This window comes from Hevea brasiliensis, chromosome 4 (genome assembly GCF_030052815.1).
Source record: "Hevea brasiliensis isolate MT/VB/25A 57/8 chromosome 4, ASM3005281v1, whole genome shotgun sequence".
NCBI classification, from domain to species: Eukaryota; Viridiplantae; Streptophyta; class Magnoliopsida; order Malpighiales; family Euphorbiaceae; genus Hevea; species Hevea brasiliensis.
Window position 1 is genome coordinate 112,906,430 of NC_079496.1, and position 20,354 is coordinate 112,926,783.

General features: G+C 31.5%; 3 protein-coding genes across 4 annotated transcripts; 1 reads left to right on the top strand and 2 right to left on the bottom strand.

Moving 5' to 3' along the window:
* Window positions 1–6,485: 6,485 nt before the first annotated feature.
* LOC110646549 (glutathione hydrolase 3) lies at window positions 6,486–10,623 on the top strand. Of its 2 annotated transcripts, none has more exons than XM_021800026.2 (7): window positions 6,486–6,660; window positions 8,017–8,354; window positions 8,511–9,029; window positions 9,150–9,385; window positions 9,499–9,763; window positions 9,879–10,016; window positions 10,121–10,623. In XM_021800026.2, exons 1-7 carry the CDS (start codon window positions 6,543–6,545, stop codon window positions 10,385–10,387), a joined length of 1,881 nt encoding a protein of 626 aa, XP_021655718.2. In that variant the 5' UTR covers window positions 6,486–6,542; the 3' UTR covers window positions 10,388–10,623. The 2 variants fall into 2 exon arrangements, with proteins under 2 accessions (XP_021655718.2, XP_058001981.1); XM_058145998.1 differs by lacking the exon at window positions 6,486–6,660 and adding an exon at window positions 6,683–7,450.
* A 393-nt stretch (window positions 10,624–11,016) lies between these two features.
* Window positions 11,017–12,728, bottom strand: LOC110646550 (AP-4 complex subunit sigma). Its single transcript, XM_058145999.1, has 4 exons — window positions 12,457–12,728; window positions 11,983–12,069; window positions 11,390–11,459; window positions 11,017–11,302 (listed from the first exon to the last, which is right to left on the bottom strand). The coding sequence occupies exons 1-4, from the start codon at window positions 12,595–12,597 to the stop codon at window positions 11,169–11,171; spliced, it is 432 nt and encodes a 143-aa protein (XP_058001982.1). The 5' UTR covers window positions 12,598–12,728; the 3' UTR covers window positions 11,017–11,168.
* Window positions 12,729–13,881: 1,153 nt separating this feature from the next.
* LOC110646547 (ATP-dependent 6-phosphofructokinase 3) lies at window positions 13,882–19,390 on the bottom strand. Its single transcript, XM_021800022.2, has 13 exons — window positions 18,744–19,390; window positions 17,999–18,045; window positions 17,830–17,869; window positions 17,377–17,439; window positions 17,154–17,291; window positions 16,725–16,883; window positions 16,577–16,630; window positions 16,197–16,265; window positions 15,938–16,067; window positions 14,932–15,194; window positions 14,762–14,810; window positions 14,515–14,669; window positions 13,882–14,362 (listed from the first exon to the last, which is right to left on the bottom strand). The coding sequence occupies exons 1-13, from the start codon at window positions 19,005–19,007 to the stop codon at window positions 14,138–14,140; spliced, it is 1,656 nt and encodes a 551-aa protein (XP_021655714.2). The 5' UTR covers window positions 19,008–19,390; the 3' UTR covers window positions 13,882–14,137.
* Between the last annotated feature and the right edge of the window lie 964 nt (window positions 19,391–20,354).

The window sequence follows — 20,354 nt, forward strand, 5'->3', positions numbered from 1 at the left end:
TAGTGCTCTCTGTGACGTGGAGTCCATATCCTAATCAAAATAAGAAAGACAAACAGATCTGCATTAGTGTTACCTCGACTCTTACAAATGCAATGCATGGTATGGACTCTATTTAGACCCAGAAACGCCTAAACCTAGAAACGCCTAAACCGTGCTCTGATACCACTAAATGTGACACCACTTACCCGTCTACAGTGTAGTCGAGCAAGATATGCCACACAGTGTACATGAATACCATAATTTATCTCATTGATATTTATCAGTTCTTAATTTATTTATTATAGTTATTAAGTGATATTTATGAAATTGATCTCATTTAGATTGTTTATTGAAATTATAAATTAATTTGCGGCTCCGAAAATTTTATAGAAAATCCGGCAGAGTGCCGGCAAAAAATGAAGAAAACAGTTCTTTAGAACCTGTGAAAAACACTTCCAATAATTTCCAATCATTCTCAAACTCCATTTGTATCACATCAATTTACAACAATTTCTTAACAATTCCTCTATTTATCATTCATTCATTTCACATCATCATCAGGCTCAAATCATAAATAAATTCTCATATGTTATTTATAAACACAAAGTTACAAATACTTACATTAATACAAAATTATATTACATAGGTTTCAATTATACATGATAAAATAAGAGTTTAATTACAAAGCTTACGAAAATCAAAAAAATACAAAATGGGACCTAGTGTCCTACCAATGCACTGTAGTCTGTAAGGTGACACGGACACTATACAGAACTGTGAACGGCCTTACCCAATCTGTGGTCTACTGGGCCCTCTGTCCAAATCTTCAGTACCTACGTGTTGCAAAAGCGACGCGCTAAGTATAAAGTTTAGTGGTGCCAATAATACAAGAAAATATAATATGCAAATAAAAATAATAATTTCCTAGTTATTATGTTCATAAAAAAAATAATTACTAACTTATTGTTTAGTTGAGGGCTAATTACATTTTATGATATTAACTTCTTCATGCATTTTGTTAATTATTTTCTTGATGATTTTGAGCTTCTTTGTATTTTATTGTAATCATTCTTGATCTATATCTTGATTTTTAAATTCCTTAATTTCTTTAATAATCAATTCAATTGCAATTATACTTTTCCATTCCCAAGTAACTTATACAAATTGACCGGACTGGATAAATGGGTAAACTAGCACTGGGTACCAGGTACCTCAGGTCGTCACACTATCGATCACAATGTGTCTCCCGGTGTGCAAACAGAATGGCTAATAAGCCATAAAAAGCAATAAGGCATAAAGCCAAGTATAATATCATAATCAGTATAGCCATAGGCTATCATCACAGAATGGCAATGAAGCCATACATCATGCGTAGTACTACTATTAGAACCCTATTGGTATACCAACCTATCCAAATCAATCACATTAGGCCTACTAGGGCATATTATAAAGCCATTTCTTGAATATTTGTACTTTATGTGTAAGGTTACTATTCATTTTATTAGTCAACTAAAATATTGACTTTTTCATAGATAATAGGTATATTGGTTCAAATATCATCAACAAACCACATTTTGCATTCTAAAGTTGTTGGCATTAGTTGCCAATTCCATTTCAAAGCTTAGTGTTAGTTATTTATAATTTTCAGATTTCAAGCCTCATGTTTACTGTTCCATTGGTCATTCGTACAGTAGGAATTTGGCAAAATTATCTTATGAAAGTTGTTCCTTATTGTGTCTAGTTACATTTCTTTTTTTAAATCACTCCATTTAGAGTTTTGTAGCTCAAGTTATGGCCTAAACATCATAACTGGCCGGATTTGACAGAATCCAAAATTCTGGGCAAAACTGGTTCTACCAGATTTGGTAATCTAAGTTTGGTTGGCAATTTGACTAGGTTATGGTCAGAATTTGGATTTGTGTTCTTCATGAAAGTTGTAGATCTTTGTCTCAAATTTCTTCTGGTAAAATTTCAGGTCAATTGGACCTTTCTACACTGAGTTATGACCAAATGAATAAATACTGTTCATTTATTCATTTTGCCCAGGCAGAATGCATGTCACCCGAATTAGGGCAATTTTTTGGTCAACTTAGTTTGGTTTTCTGGGCAGGGTTTCTTCACCAAAGTTGTGCCATTATATGTCTAGTTTCATGTCCAATTGGCCTTGCACCAATTGAACCTCTACAAATCCATTTATAACTGCCCAAACCTGCTGGATTCATACTCTGTCCTGCAGGTCAGCCAAGGTAGCTCACCTAAACTCAAATCCAACATCCTTACTCACTTCAATTCCTTCTCACACACATTCAAATGGTCACTAATTGACCATTACAAGGTTAGCATACCATTACATAAGCAAACCCTAATGTTATTCAAATGTCCAACTTCTCAAGTTCATTCATGCACTATACTTGCATTTCACTTACACAATCATGTTCAAGCACTCATCTCATGCTATGGGCAGCTCATAAACACTTTACTTCAAGTAAATTCATGAAACCCTAATCACCCTTAGGCTGCTGAAATTTATAGGGATGGATACACATAATTTTTATTTTTTTTCTTATATTTTCTACTTATCTCATGGTATTAAGCATGAATCAAGGAAAAGTGCTAAGAGATTGGACACTAACCTCTTTTGACCACTTTTTTGGCTTGTTAAAACTTCAATCTCTCTTCAATTTTCTACTACTTAAAGCTTCCTCAAGGTTTAGGGATAATTTTTTGTGAAGGAAGTTTAGGGTTTTGGGGTGGAAAGCTTAGGGAAAATTAAGCTTGAGCAAGAGCTTTCATGGAGATCTTTTTTTTTCTCTCTCTCTCTCTCTCTCTTGGTTTAGCTCGTATGAAGAAGAAACTGCTGGTTTCTTTGGTTTTTTTTTTTTTTATCTCATTTTAAGTTCATTTTTATCTCTTTTTATTAGTTTGTCAAATGGTGATTGGGTGGGGGTATGTTAATAACATCATGTGATGTCATAATTCCTAATTTCTTTTATTTTTCTTTCCTTTTCTTTTCTACTCATTTTCAATTTAATTTTTAGCAATATTTATTTATATTTGATGTTATAATAATTATTCACTTAACTGGACAAGTCGGCCAAAAATCGTCTCTGAAGGCGAAATGACCAAAATGCCCTCCATTTGGCTTAACAGACTAAAATTATCTGTACCGATTGAAAAATTTTTCTAAGCATTTTCTTGGCATTCTAATGCCATAGAAACCTCAATGACTCTTCCCTGGAGTCCCAAAAATTATTTTATAGATTTTCTCTCGGGTCTAGGGCTCCTAGTTGCGAGGACCGCAACTTTCCACTGGATTACCCATCGCTAGGGCACCGGCTCACTTAACTTGGTTGTATTTTATTTCTAAAATTTTTTCTAAATTTTTCTTACTAATATTTGTGTTAATTATGATTCCTCACTTTAGTCTAAATATTTTTTTTCAGACATTCTAGCTGTCCGGACTGACACTGGTTACCGAAATAGTAGAATGTACGAAATGTATACAGTGAGGGTGTTGCAAAAAGCATATATAATATTAATTTAATAATTTTTTAATAAAATTTAGAGAGTGTATATAGAGAATTCAAAGTCATATGAGAATGAATTTATTCACTGTTATATTAAATTTTTTGCATGTAATTTATATATATATATGAAGAAATTTTATTCTTTTAAGTTAATAAATTTTTTATAATTAATTATTTTACAGAAAAAATATTAATTTTTAGTAGTATAAGTTATATGAGATGAATTACAAAATTTTATTAAATTATTTTATTTTTTATAATAAAATAACTATAAAATACACTCAATTATTTACATTTCTCAAAGTTTAAATGTTGCATTTGCCATATTTGCTCATTTCCTTTGGAGAGACAATGACATTTACCTAAATATATGATAACTGAGAAATAAAAACATAAAAATATTGAAGAGTAACGTTGTAATTCAAATGTTGTATTAATTTTGTTATTTGCGTGTACTTTCAGCTGCTAAGTAACGTGGTTGACTGTAATAACCAAAACTTAATCCATTTTCCCGCAAGAAAATATTAATAATAATAAAACCCATTTTAAGAATGTGCATTAGATTTACAAATAAATTAATAAATTCTAAATGATTTTTCAACACATTTAATATATTGATTGATAATTATTTATGGCATTTTAATTCACTTAGAGATGAGGAGAAAATTTTGTTAGTCGATGATAATGGGTTAGATTACATCTTCCAAAGAAAATGTATGAATATTTTTAATTTATGTTTTTCTTAATTATAATATATACAAAAAAAATAATATTTTAAATTTATTGTTAATTATTTTTTATTTTATTTTTATTACTTTAATGTAGACTAAAATTTTATCTTGTGAATTTTTCAATGAAGATTTTATAATAAAAATAATAAATAAATATAGCAATATGTAATAGAAATGTTAATTAAAGATATGGAATAATTTAAGGTTGGTTAAATTATATTATTATTTTTATTAATTTAAAATATTAATTTTTTATATCCTCTTAATATATTAAAAAAAATAATATATTCAAATATTTTATTTATTTAATAATAGTAGTATTATTCTAAAAAAATAATATTAATAATCTAAAGAACATAAAGGTAGTTCAAAAGAAAAAAAATATATGTATGTACTATACAAAATTATAGATATATGGAATAAATATATGTTAATTTATTATACCTTATTTGTTTTAACAAAATTATCTAGTAGTAATAATTATTTATTATACATTAAAAAGGTAATTATTAAATAATTTATAACTTATATATACACAATTTAAAAATTAATAACTTAATCATAACTTAAAGTAATACAAATTAACAAAAGATAAAAACTAATAAAATTAAATAAATTTCCATTTGGCATATATAATTTGTAAAATTTTCTAAACAATAATAAGCGTAAACAAAGTATTTATTAATTGTATTATAAAATATATAAAAAAATAATAAAAATTAAAATTTATTAAATATATAAAAAGAGAGATAAAAACATTTAAATATTTCATATAACTACTTTTCATAATATAATTTTAAACTATGTTATTAATTTTTTTTTTTTTACAATTCTTAAAATTTTTTATAATAAAAATAAAGTATTAAAAATGAAGAAACATTAAATAATAAATTTATAAAAAATATGTAACAATTAAATAAATATTAATTAAGTATATCTAATATTTTCTCCTAAAAATATATCTAATATTTTCAATCATTTAATTATAAAAATTGAATAATAATAATAAAAAAAAGATAATGAAAAAAAAATAAAAAATTAAATACTTAACATAATAGATAATAATTACTTTATTATAATTATAAAGCATGACAATTTTTATATATTAAGTATGACGTGATAATACTAATAAAAAATATATTCACATAGTAACACTTAAAAAAAATTGTCTACTTTAGACAGATAAATAAATAAATAAATAAATATATTATATCCGGTCATAAAGATAGATTTATTTATATTTTTATATAATTTAAAAATTATAATTAATATAGTTAAAGCAATAAATTTTATTTAATATTTTTTAATATACAATTCACTTACATTGCTATATTAAAATTAAATAATTAATATTATTAAATTATTTTTAAAATTAATAAATTTTATTTTTAATATATATTAAATAGGTTTATATTAATAAAAATAAATAAATTATTATTTTAAAAGAGAATTTTATTTATAAATTTAAGATAAAAAAATAAATTTATTTTTATGAAACAGATGGTAAATTTAATATTAAGCAGAAAAATCATTTAATGGTAAATTAAAAAATTTCTAAATACTATTTATGAATTAGGAAGTGATTCTTAAGGTTTAGATAATTTCTGGAATATAAGTGATTTCAAGTAAAATTTAAATTTGCAATATTACAATTTTAAAGAAGATTTTAGATATTCACTATTAAAAAAATGAAAATAATAAAAGAAAGAGAAGGGAGATGTACGTGGCAATATTCAATTTAAAAACTTAAATTTAAATTTAAAATTTAAAATTTAATTTATTATTATTGTGAAAGTTTAATTTAATTTATTTTTAATTTTTTATTTAATTTAATTTAAAAACTTAAATTTAAATTTATAATTTTTAATTTATAAACTAAAATTTTTAATTTAAATAAAAAATTAAAAAATTTAATTTCTCAATTTTGAAATTAAATTCTTAATTTCTTAATTTAAACTTAAAAATTAAAAAATTTATTTTTTTATTTTTAAATTAAATTAAGTTTAAATTAAAACTTTTAAATTAAATTAAATAAAAAATTAAAATAAATTAAATTAAACTTAAACTTTAAATTTTTTTTTATTAAAAATCTACAAAATTAATTTTAGTTCATTGACATTAAAATATTTTCTAAATTTTTAAATATGGATTCAATTGACATTAAATGAAATAAAAAAAAAAAGATTTCACTTTCGATTGGGGCCCACATATATGAACAATGAGTTTAGTTTCGTCCTCCCCCACCAAATCTCATTCATAATTCTCTGGCCTATTTTCTGAGAGGCACACACGAGCAAGAAGAATCATGGGGGGAGAGATGCTACAATTCCCACTTTTGGCCAGTAATCAAGCTGCTAATTATAGGGATAAGTCTTGGAGGATCAAGGCTCTTTGCTTTTTTCTTTGTTTCTTCACCATCTCAAGTCAGTTTCTATTCTTCTCCTCTCTTCATGTTTGCTTTTAGATTTTTCTCTTTCTCATAATTTCAGAATCTGGGTAAGTTTTAAATTGTTAGATTTTCTATGAAAAGATAACCTCTTTTTCTTGTTCTGCTCTGGAATTGATCCTCTTAGCGAGAACTCTTACTGTGATTGTGGACTGTTTTGCAGCCTCTAGAAGCCAGTGTATGGGTTGCACACACAAAGTACTAATGCTTTTTCATTTTTGTTTTTTTCCCTTTCTGAATTTTTTATGAAATCCAATTCCAGCCTCAAGGATAATGCCTGGAATTCCTATATGGTAATGAGGAAATAATAATTAAGCATTGATTTCATATTAATATTAAAAAATTATAAATCTTTGATATGGAAGAATTTTAAAATCATTTTTATTGTTCAGTATGCTATGTAGATCTCTCCTAAGCTAAAAGGTTGGTGATCATACCTAGTGTTGTATCATAATGCTTTATGGATTCAATTGACATTAAATGAAATAAAAAAAATAAAAGATTTCACTTTCGATTGGGACCCACAAATACGAACAATGTCAATATGAGCAAAGACGTTAGCTTAGTTTCGCCCTCCTCCACCAAATATCATTCATAATTCTCCGGCCTATTTTCCGAGAGCCACACACAAGCAAGAGGAATCATGGCCATGGGGGGAGAGATGCTAAAATTCCCACTTTTGGCCAGTAATCAAACTGCTAATTATAGGGACAAGTCTTGGAGGATCAAGGCTCTTTGCTTCCTTCTTTGTTTCTTCACCATCTCATGTCTGTTTCTATTCTTCTCCTCTCTTCATGTTTGCTTTCAGATTTTCTCTTTCTCGTAATTTCAGAATCTGGGTAAATTTTAAATTGTTAGATTTTCTATGAAAAGATAACCTCTTTTTCTTGTTCTGCTCTGGAATTAATCCTCAGAGCGAGAACTCTTACTGTGATTGTGGACTGTTTTGCAGCCTCTAGAAGCCAGTGTATGGGTTACACACACAAAGTACTAAAGCTTTTTCATTTTTGTTTTTTCCCCCTTATGAATTTTTTATGAAATCCAATTCCAGCCTCAAGGATAATACCTGGAATTCCTATGTGGTAATGAGGAAATAATAATTAATATTAAAAAATTATAAATCTTTTGATATGGAAGAATTTTAAAATCATTTTTATTGTTCAGTATGCTATGTAGATCTCTCCTAAGCTAAAAGGTTGGTGATCATACCTAGTGTTGTATCATAATGCTTCACAATCATTCAACCCATTTTTATTAGACTGGTAGAATATGATTTTCTTATGGTCATGCGAGAGGATTCATTTTAATGCTAAGATTACTGTTCCAACTTTAGCTGTAGGCCTAATATTTGGAGGCAATTTAACTACCTGGGTATTACGAGAAGGAAAAAATTTCAATGAGAGGATTAGAGTTAATGATGGTGAAATTGTGGAGTCGGATCAAGGAGTTGTGGCTGCTGATGATGGCCGATGTTCTGACATCGGAGCATCAATGCTTAGACAAGGAGGGCACGCTGTTGATGCTGCAGTGGCAACAGCATTATGTGTTGGAGTTGTTAATCCAATGTCCAGTGGAATAGGAGGTGGAGCTTTCATGATTGTTAGGTCTTCACTGGCTTTGAAAACTCAAGCTTTTGACATGAGGGAAACTGCTCCCTTAGCTGCTTCAAAGGTTCATTGTTCTCCCTTTCAGCTGAAATATACAGTACAAGTTTTGACATTTCTTGGGTTGGTTGCTTAGGGGACTCACTAGTGACTAGATCAAATGTAGAAAATTGGAAAATTTTGCTTTATCTAATGGCTCTTTTAATGTAATTGTCCAAACCAGAATATGTATGCAAACAACATTCAAGACAAGTATTCAGGTCCATTGTCAATTGGAGTTCCTGGTGAGATTGCTGGTCTTCATGAAGCTTGGTTACAGCATGGACGTTTGGCTTGGAGGAATTTATTCCAACCTGCCATAAAACTTGCGAAAGATGGTTTTATTGTTGCACCTTATCTCGGATTAGCAATAGTTCACAATGCAGGAAAAATTTTGAATGACTCTGGGTTGAAGCAAGTGTTTGCACCAAATGGGAAGTTGTTACAAGCTGGTGATAGATGCTACAATGTGAAGCTAGCCAGGAGCCTGGAGGCAATAGCAGAACAGGGGCCACAAACCTTTTACAATGGCACTGTTGGTGAGCAGTTGGTGAAGGATGTAAGAAAAGCTGGTGGGATATTAACAATGGAGGATTTAAAAAATTACAAGGTAGATATAATGGATGCAATGGCTGCAAATGTGATGGGCTACACTGTGTATGGAATGCCACCTCCTTCAAGTGGAACAGTTGGATTGTCTCTGGTCGGTGATATTCTCCCTTTCCTTACAAATTTTTTACCTTGTATGCTGACTTTTGGACAATGGATTGTGGAACTTCTTAAGCATGTAGGTCAAGTTCATCTAAACTCTGATATGAAACAGGTCTTGAACATCTTTGATAGCTATGGAACTTCAGATGCTGCAAAGGGGAATCTTGGGGTACATCGCTTGATTGAAGCATTAAAACACATGTTTGCTGTCCGAATGAATTTGGGAGACCCTAAGTTTGTAGACATTCACAAATACGTCTCTGAAATGCTTTCTCCATCCTATGCTGAGCAAATTCGGAAAATGATATTAGATAATACTACTTTTCTTCCAGAATATTATATGAACAGGTATTTTTCTACATTGTAATTGAATGGAAAAAAACTAATCTTTCTGCCAATATCATTATTGGGATCTTTATTGATTAGTGATAGTTCTAAAGCTTCTAGTTCAAAATTGGCAGGTGGAGTCAGCTTAGAGATCATGGAACTAGCCATTTCTGCATTGTTGATGCCGAGAGAAATGCAGTATCTATGACAACCACTGTAAATTATAATTTCGGAGCAGGAGTTCTCTCTCCTTCTACTGGTATTGTGCTAAATGATGAGATGGGTGACTTCTCAGCACCCACAGAGATAAGGTTTGACATGCTTCCTCCTGCTCCTGCAAATTTTATTGAATCCAACAAGAGACCCCTATCTTCCATGACCCCCATTATTGTTACTAAGGTATACTTGTGACACAGTCAGTTTATTTTCTGTTTCCAAGTTAGAGTTTCTTCCAACTCAAAAGCAATGGTTTTATCCCCTTTGAATTTAACATTTTACTCTGTAAACTTGGCAGGATGATCAGCTGGTAGGAGTCTTGGGAGGCAGTGGAGGAATGGACATCATTCCAGCAGTAACACAAGTTTTTATTAACCATTTTGTCTTGGGAATGGAACCTTTAACTGCAGTTCAGAGTCCAAGGGTCTACCACAAGGTTTCTAACTTCCAAATTTATGCCTTTTTTTTTTCTTATTTTTGAAAGCATTATGTGCATCTAATATTTGAAGGGAGAATTGATTCATCCTTGATTTTGTGCAGTTAATACCTAACATTGTGCAGTATGAGAACTTCACCGTGATCGATGGTGATCACATAGAGGTTGCTGAGGAAACAAAGCTCTTCTTGGAAGAGAAGGGACACCAATTGGAGGCTAAGGCATTGGGAGCTATAGTCCAGCTTGTTGTTCAAACCCTCCAAAACCCCATTGCCATGGGGCGGAAGAATGGAAAAGGTTCTAAAATATTCCATGGGACACTTACTGCGGTAAGTGATCCTAGAAAGGATGGGAGACCTGCAGCCATTTGATCTGTAATTGCTTTTGTGATGGGAATAACCTAGGTAAGGTGAGTGCCATTGATAGAATGTACAAGGGTACAAGCTAGTGTGTGGAACGATATTGTTTGCAGAGTATTAATCAATTTGTATATAAAACAAGACTCGTGAAATCATGATATGATGATTGTATGTAAATCAAGTTACCTCTTAGCACACAAAATTCAGTGTGAAGAAGTGCTTGTTTAATACACGAATTTTGTACTGCCTGTAGGAGAATTTCTGCATAGCTATAATGGTGAAAGTCATAGGTCAAGGCTTAATCCAAAATTTAAATAATAATAAAAAAATCCAGATTGTATATATATATATATATATAGGATTGAAACAAATGGAGTCTTTGTATACATGTTTGGTCATCAGAGATCATCATTCTCTGAACACAAGTTATTGGCATGGCACAAAGCAGATGTTCCTTTGTCAAATAGAAAGGGGAAGGAACCTAAGGAATTTAAACTAATTATCTTCTCTTAAAATGAGATGCATGACTATCAATTAGGTTATGCCTTTGCTACACTAAGCATGCCATAAAATCACCAAAAAGGATGGCTATCTCATCGAGTTAAAAGAGAATTTGAATATGCAGAGGGCCTTACTGTATATATCATCACGAAGCAACATTGAGTTTTTCATTTAGCAAGGGAAGAATTTTTATGCATTTATGAGCTTATTGTACAAATGGAAATAACATTAATAAAAATGCAAAAACCCATCCCAAATCCCAGAGCAAAATGATAGTGCCTAAGCAACCTTTTCATGATGTTTTGTCCATCAGCTGTACTGGTGCCAGGATATTAGACTTGCTCGTCTCAACAACACAACCATTCATGACCATCTCCTCCAGCATGAAATGTGCCTTTTCTAAATGGAACATGATGTCTAGCTCACACTGGATAAAAGAAATAAATTATGAACCGACGGTAACTAATGATGAGAAGGAACTTTCAGTAACACAAGATTGCCTGAGAAGGCTTAACACATTCCCAAAATGGCGGTCCATGGTTTCAACTAAGAGATGTATGAATTCCAATATTGCAAGCTCATTCTGCAAAACGCAAGCAGAGAGAATATTAAGAAATACATTAAAATGAACTATAGGTTAAGTTTGGACAAGCAAATTTCAAGCACCCAGCATGACTAAATCAATAAATGTAGAAAACAGAAAGAATTCCAAAGTGCTCTTTTATAACCCATGTCATCCATTTCCTCCAAGACCGACACACTCCTAAACTTTCTCCAAAGCAATGCATAATATATCAAGAAGAATCTCAAGTCAACTCCTATTGAATATATGATCACCATCAATATTATTGCTTAAAAGATTGAAGCTTTCATGCTACTAAGCAGTGTGTGTTAGGCCCTTTAGAGGCGAGGCGGAATCTCAATTTCCACAGTAATCACTATAATGTTATACATAAATATAGATTTATAGATAAAAGGAAGCAAGAACACTAAGCACAATTAGAACTTCTCAATGCGAATAATTCAAGCCACTTTCCTGGTTCAGCAAGCACAATAATCCTAAAGCAAAACACCAATCAACAAATTTGAAAAAAAAAGGGACTTACTTCATCGTTGTCAACACCAACCAGGAAAAATAATGATGCGTAGCGCCTGTAAACAATTTTGTAATTGCGATGCTCAACGAAAGAACACTGTTATTGAATATCCAAAACAATAACATTACTGACAAGAAAGCTTTTCAAGAAAGGTTTTAAAAGTTATATACCCTAAGAAAAATCAAAATCCCTACATTACCAGGAATTCTTTTATTTATTTGTAACCTAAATTACGCTGGGAATGCAAAGAAATTTTCAACTATTCCTTTTAAATAGAATTTGATGTCGGATTAAAAGCGATTTGCAGCGGAATTTAGCATCTATTAAATAGTGTTAAAAATTATATAAAGGAAGGAAAACGGAGGCAAAATCAGAGGAGGATGAGGTATTAAGATCAGAGGAAAAGAAGATCTGGGCATTATTGATTGAGTTATAAAGAAAATATGCAACTAAATCGAATGTGATTAGGGAGAGAGAGAAAACCTGTTGCTCGGTGCGGGCAAGGCATTTGCGGACGATTTCGCCTTCGAGAGCACGGCGTTCTTCAAGGGTGAGCCACTCGTAGTATTGAGCTAGACGCGTCTGCCCTTGCTTGTTCACCATTAATATGAATCTGATCCCCATTCTTCTTCTTCTTCTTCTTCTTCTTCTTCTTCAACGACCTCAACCGAGCAGAGGACTGTTGTTCTAATGAGGATTGAGGAACCAGGCCTTGGAATTGCTTCATCAATTACGAGATTACGGTTTAGTCCTTACCCTCCTTTCTTATTCGCAATTTACAAGTTAGTCTTAATCCTTTATTTAAAAAAATATAATAATTAAATAATTAAAATTTCGAGATTTTTTTAATAAAATAATTTTTTAATCAAAATTCAAGTTAAAATTGTAATAATTTAAGATGTTTTATTTTATTTTATTTTTTTATAACAATTTAACCTTCATAATTTTAATATTTGTAATAATTTAACTATCAAATTTAAGTTAATCATTTTAATTTATAATTAATAATAAATTTTAAAAATAATTATTCTGTTAATAAAAATAAATATAAGCATTCATTTAGTTTTTCTTAAAAATAAAAAATTTATAATTTTAACTATATCATCAATTAAATTGTAAATTACCTTTTCTTATTTACTGCTTGGTTAAGATTAAAATTAATATGGAAGTTAATGTATCATAGCAAAATAATTAAAATATATATATATATATATATATATATATGTAATTATTTTAAAAATTTAATAATAAAACCATGATATCCTGCAAGACTAAAATCTTCCTGTTTTCTTGGTTGCATGAAAAGAGAACTCAAATTTCAGGTCAGCTCTGTTGAACTATTTTTCTTAGACGGCACGCCAATCAGACGAGTAACTTCATGTTTACTATGGATGAGAACCAAAGTGGTGGTGAGGTTGCACTTTAGATCTTCAAAAAATTGTTATGGAGGAATGTGGAAGTGGAGGTCAGCAACAGGTTGATAAAGAAAACTCTATTTAACTTTTTTTTTTTTTTTTCCTTTTTGGACATCTTCTTTTGATGAGAGCACAAGGAATCCAAGCCATGACTTCCTTGTTTTTCATACTGATATGTACCTCTTTTGTCAGAGACATGGCAGCAAAGAATCCACATTTCTCTATTGCATTGGTTTCTCTGTGTAAAAATTACAAAACTTTTATCTAAAGAAACCCAGAATCAATCGATCATATTCATGAATTCAAATCCGTACCCCCACAATTTAAAGCTCACTGTTACTGCAGTTCACTATCCATCAAAGAAGAAAATGAACTGTAGCATTGTTTGAACTTCTACACATTATTTACACCTCCAGCCACACTGCTGTTTCGCTTCTCATTTCAAGCCATATTAGGAATTCAATAAAAAATCCATACAGGGTTGCAAACTAAATAAAGTTTCAAAAAACAATTTTGATATAATTTAACAGTTTCAACATACAAAACAGTTCAGCACATGAGCTTGTTCTTCAGCAAAGAAATACCACTTCCTAGTCCACTGAAATAAAACTATGGGTGGAACTCACTCTCTGAATATCATCACTAATCTAACATAACAAGATACGTGGTAGGAAAACAGTGGTAGCAGATCACTGTAGGCTATGCAATAATAGTAACAATTTTATAGAGTACTATGGTTTCAATCTCAATCACTTGCAGCTGACCTCTTTCTCTGCCACAAGGTCATCTGCACAATTCCCATCATCCGTCAACTGGTTTTTTGGTTCTTCCCCTTTCTTGACTTTGGCAATGTCCTCTTTCTTGTCTTCAATGACATCTTTAGCACTCCAAAAACTAGGCTGATTTGTTGAAGAAAGAAGCCTAGCCCACATCCTATCTGTTATAACTACCTTGTTCTGCTTCTCAGTGATTCGCTGCGGAACAGCAAAAAGGATATCACCACCACTATAAAACTTCAAAAAATTCCATAATTCTAATCTACACGGATTCTTCTAGGCCTAAAACAAGACACAACAAGAACATGGTGGATAGGTTCCATTGATTAATGTGATAGGGATTAACTCACATAGAAGGGTATGTAAGTTTGTCTTCCATTGACAAGACCACTTGTAAAGCCAGTGTATCCTGCCATTGCTCCATGAACAGCACTTTGAGCAAGAAGTGTGCAGTACACATTGTCAGATGCATTGCTTGGAATAGCACGAATCATATATGTAGGATCTGCCAGAAAGGAGGTGAAAATTGATCGTTAATTATCCATGTCAAAAAAAGCTTTTGCAAAATAAGTTCTTCAGTTGAGATGTTGTTTCAACCTATATATTTGAGGTTTATGGTCATCTTCTTCTGCTTTGAAAAATGTTCCTGCAAAGGCAAAGACAAACAAATTAATATGCCAAAAGAAGTGTTTCATTTGCGACATTTCCTTGTGATAATACTTGACATCAATGCAGGAGAGTTTGAATTAGAAATTTAGAATCAATACCTTGATCCTGTGTGATATCCACAACCCAATATCTCGGAGAAGCTTGTTTCCTGAAGCGTCCTGCTGGTTTGATTGCATGGTCTCAGAAAGCAACTCCTGTCCAGCACCTTCAGCTATCACAATAACCATGTGACCATCTTCTTTGAGTCGTTTCTCTATGTATTCGAAAAGCCCACCTTCCCCTTCTAGATAAAAGGGTGACTCTGGAATCAAGCAACAATCCACATCTCGGCTTGCAAGAGTAGCGTGCATGGCAATAAATCCTGCACCACATAACCAATCAGATTCCCACACTCAAAATAAAATACCTAAAAACCCAGTTTCAATTATATAAAGAGTTGGGAAAAAGCTAGAACATAATCATTAACAAAAATAACAAAAAGGAAGGTCCATCTGCAAGATCAGGCATCTAAAGTCCAAAAAAAGACAGCTTCTTAACATAGTGACAAGGAACACTCATTTAAGAACCAGAGTTGCTATATTTAATGCTAACTCAACCTATGTCAAATAAAATTAAGCCAATACTGCAATCTGAATTGATAATCTGCTCTTACAACTACAAGATGAAGGTTAGTAACCAAATTAAATTTTTAGAACAATCCATGGAACTTGATCAAGTGCAAATATATTCCTATTTAATAAGATTCACCTTCATAACATCTAAACCAAGAAAAAGCTTCATTGATCAAGTCCAAATGCTAATATCAGTATAAAAAAATTTTTGACAAAATTGTCCAGATATCACATGCCCAAATAAATCAAAGCATTATATATTAGCAATTTTTCACACAGAACTTTCAACAAAAATAACATGGCTGCAGGCACTGAGAATCAAATTTTCTAGATTTCAAGGTGGTGAGAAGACCTATGATTAAATGCATTAACCAGTCAATTTGTATGAATGAGGCAACGTTTGACATTTCTATGCAATCTGATAAATGTTCACTATGGAACCTACTTTTAGTGCCAAGTAAAATTGCAGATAAAAAAACATATAGGAGCTTACCACTATAGCGACCCATTAACTTCACAAGACCAATACCATTCTCCATACTCTCAGATTCGACATGTGCTGCATTAATAGCACGTTGAGCTTCCTCAACAGCAGTGTCAAAGCCAAAGGACTTGTCAATGACCTGTTATGTATAAAGTATAAACAACTTTTTAAGCTCTTATCATATTTGATATAACTGTGATGCATTATAGCTTGTTATATAAGGTGCACTGTTTAACTCAGAACACTTTGGCTAGTCCAATAGACATACCGGAATGTCATTATCAATGGTTTTAGGAATTCCAGCAACTGCAACTTTGAGCCCTCTTCTTCTAATTTCCTGCAATATCCATATACTAAAAACTTTACAACAAAAAAGAAGTAGGAAGAGAAAAGAAAACAGGGAAAAAAAAAAAGCATGAAAGATACAACGCATTCTAGTTTCAACCAAGGAATTAACAATCGGTTGCATGTATTCCCTTGCCTCATTAACCTCTTTTATGCTTAATATAAGCATGTTTAGTTTTTCTTTCTTAGTGTAGTTTGTATCCTTCTTAATTACTTGGTTTTTATCCCGAGGTTTCTATTCTTCTGATGCATCTAAAAATCGTGAGCAGCAAGACCCTACCAAGGAACATAAAAATTAATTACCTCAAATATCACTGATGCTCCTTTCTGAGTTCCATCCCCTCCAATTATGTAAACCTGAGTTGCAAGAAAACTACAAGTAAGCATCTATTAATCGAGCAGGTACATGACTCCTGAATTATGAAAAATTAGACGAACAAATACAACAAACCTGATTAATTCCTCGATCCTGAATGCTATCAACTATCTTTGAAGTATCGTGGCCACCTCGTGATGTCCCAAGGATGGTCCCACCACGTTTATGAATATCATTTACAACTTTAGGTGTCAGGGAAATTGTATTTCGTGCATAAAAACCCCTGTATCCTCCCTACAGATCCATTAACATGTCAAAATAATGCCATTGGGTAAGCCAAAAAAAAAAAAAAAAGTTAAACTAGTAATGGCATTAAGATGTTATTTTGCCCCAAACAATTTGGAAACAACAAAAAAGAAAAGGGAAAAAAATAAACTAGAAACCCAAAACTAAAAACTCTCACTTGACAGTGCAAAACCATAAGAACGGAGAAAGAGAGAAGACACAAGCAAATCTAGAGTGTAGCTCAACAAATATTGGATTAGAGGTCATGTAATTACTTACATCTATTCCCAGCACTCTCTTCACGCCATACATATGGTACAAGCCACATACTATTTCCCTAATTACTGTGTTGAGTCCAGGGCAGAGACCCCCACATGTTACAATGCAAGCATGAACTTCATCTGAGTCAAAATAAACCTGAGAAATATCCAACAAATGTCTCATGGAGATGAATGTAGTTTTTCATCACTCCACATTATGTATAAGGCACACAAAAACATACCTTTTGGCGTGGTCCAGCACGTCGGAAATGTATCCCTCTTGGACTATCCTTGTGAACAACAACCTAAAAAAGGAGGGAAGAACAATTACAACAAAAGGATAACATTCTAGTAATCTAGCTTTCTAGCACATCTCCTATGGCCCCATACATTCCACTATCTCTAATTCAAGAAGCTTGTGGCTTTTAAGGTGCTTCCAGCTGCTATCTCTGCTAGTCCACCCACAAGTATTGCTATGAAACAAACCACAACTGGATTCAAATGAGCTGTCACTAACATTACTTAAAAGAACCCTCATTCACACAACTACTTTGAGCAAAAAACACATTCATTCTTCGTAATGAACTGTGCATCTATAGTACAATTTCTCTATGTAATGTCATTCAATAGAGAATAATGGGTGTAGAACATGCACACAGCATAACTTTATCCATGAAAGTTAAGGGATAGCTGACCTTTTGAGGAACAGTGTCATCCACATGGACAAAGTACTGCCTGGAAAAAAAAGAGAACCACTATGGTGAACAAGAATTCAATGCTTAATAAAATTACTTGAAATGATATGCCAATAGAGGTTGCATAAACAGCAAGAGACAAAATGTGAGGCAAGGTGATTCAACTTACTTAACAACCGAGTATGCAGGATTGTCTTGTAGCGGATTGGAATAAGTCTACAGCAAAACCAGAAACAATAACAAATTTAAGCCATAGTTTAAATTTAGAATCAGAACTCAATTAGTCAGGTAAATGAAACAAACAGAGGAACAGCATCAAGTCAATTCGCAATCCATCAATCGCAGATGATCAGAATTAAATGTGGTCTTGTGGTGTAAATTTTTGCTGCTCCCCCCAATTTGCGCAGAGAGAAACTCAATAACAATGATAAAAAATTTATTAAAGAGTAACAAATTGAAAACTCCAATTCTATATAACTCAGGTATGAATTTCATAGAACTTCAAAACAATAAATATAAATAAATAAATAAAAAGGTATTAATTTCACATACTAGCAAATCCATTTTATATTATATTTTTTCAAAAAATAAAAAGACAAAGAAAGCAACAGTTTTAAATGGATCCAAAAACATTATATCTTCTTTACCCCGTTTGGTGGCCGATGAAACGCAGCAATCATACAAAGAAAAAATCCGACTACTACATTTAGATCAAAATAAACTGAGTCAAGCTCGTTAAAAATTCAGGAAGCCGGAAAAAAAATCCAAGCTTTCATTTTCCCTTCCCATGCCCCCTCTTTATAAGAAACCAAACAGCAAAAAAATCAAGCAATCAGCTACGACAAACGTACAAAATACGTTGACATTTTCCCATACGATCACATACTTTCTATTAAGAAAAAAAAAGAACGTACAGGAAGATCAGGAAGGTAATCTGTCAAGTGAGGAACATCTTCAAGAACGTAACCATAATCACCGTTGACGATCTTGGGGTTAGACATAGCGGCTCTGGAGAATCCGATGGTGGAGAAAGCGGAAGCTGAAGCAGAAGAGGAAGCACTAAAACTGATGGAAGAAGAGAGATTCCGGGAAGTGGAAATCCCCGATTTAGAAGTATGAAGATAAGGAGAAGTGAACCAGGAGATTGACGAGGAATTAGGAGAGAAAATGGAATCCATGCACTGAAAGAGAAACGCAAGAGCTTGAATATACGAATGCGGGGACACCCATAATTATAGGAGCAACTGTTGACCAAATGGAAACAAAAGACCACAAAAAGCAAAAATAAAATAAAAATACAGAAGAAGAAGAAGATGATGAGGAACAAGAGAAGGCACTGCAAGTTTGCGTTTTGGCTTCTGATTGATGGTATTGAAATGTATATATTAATGCAAGCATCCAAAAAAACAGGTGGCCATTACTTGGTTTCACTTTTAGCAGTGGTTTTGGCTTGGCCGATTAAACTTAGAAAATTTTCTAGGGAGAGAGAAAGTGAGAGAAAAGGAGAAGGAAAGTTAAATTTAGTAATTCCAGATCCTACTCCTGATATTTTAATTTAATTTAATTTAAAATTAAATTAATATTTGAGCAAATGGAAGGAAGAAAAGGTAAATTGTTGGATAGGAGGGATTGCTTTGTCCGTTGACGTTTGCTCCGAGAGTCTCGGGGCGCGAAGACTTTGATGGGCATTAACCGAAAATGTAACTGTTTTTTAGTTTTACCGGTGAAACAACCAGGGAATGAACCGCCCCGGGTTGTCGTTGTTGGATTTGACCCGCTGGAAATGGGTCGGGTCACTTAAAATAAAAAAATAAAGAACATAACATATTAAAAATAAGAAATATAAATGAAAATAAGTAAAAATAAAATATTAATAATATATTAATTGTTTTAAATAATTTTAAAATAAAATTATATATTAATATGTGGTCAAAATGAGGAAAATATGGTTTTCCGGTTGTGGTGCACAAGGACTCGTTGAAATGCCAGAAATCGAATTTGACCATCAAAATTTCAAAGTTAATGTCCTAGAACCACCAGAATTGTCAAAAGGGAACCCATGATTCTAGAAAGACAGAGAGACATGATAAATGAGGTCTTGAAATTTATTTTATTTAAATATAAATTTATTAATTATTTTAATATTTAAATTCACTTAAATTTTAATTAAAATTTATAATCATATTCATCCAAACTTAATTATCATTATTTAAATATTGTCAGAATTTATTTAATTTTTATATGATTTTAATTAATAATTTATATAAATATTTTATTTATTTAAAATATAATATCATAAAAATTTATAGATATTTCTTAATTTTCCTATTTAAATGATCACACAAACATACTTACATATAATGATATTATTATAACCGTTAGTTATACTAAAACTCATATAAGATTTATCATAATTAATATTTATAATAAAATCATTATATATGTACATTAATTTTATTATTTAATTTTTCTATTAAATTTTATTATATTTGAGTCAAACTTATATTTAATCTGTTTGTTTAGCT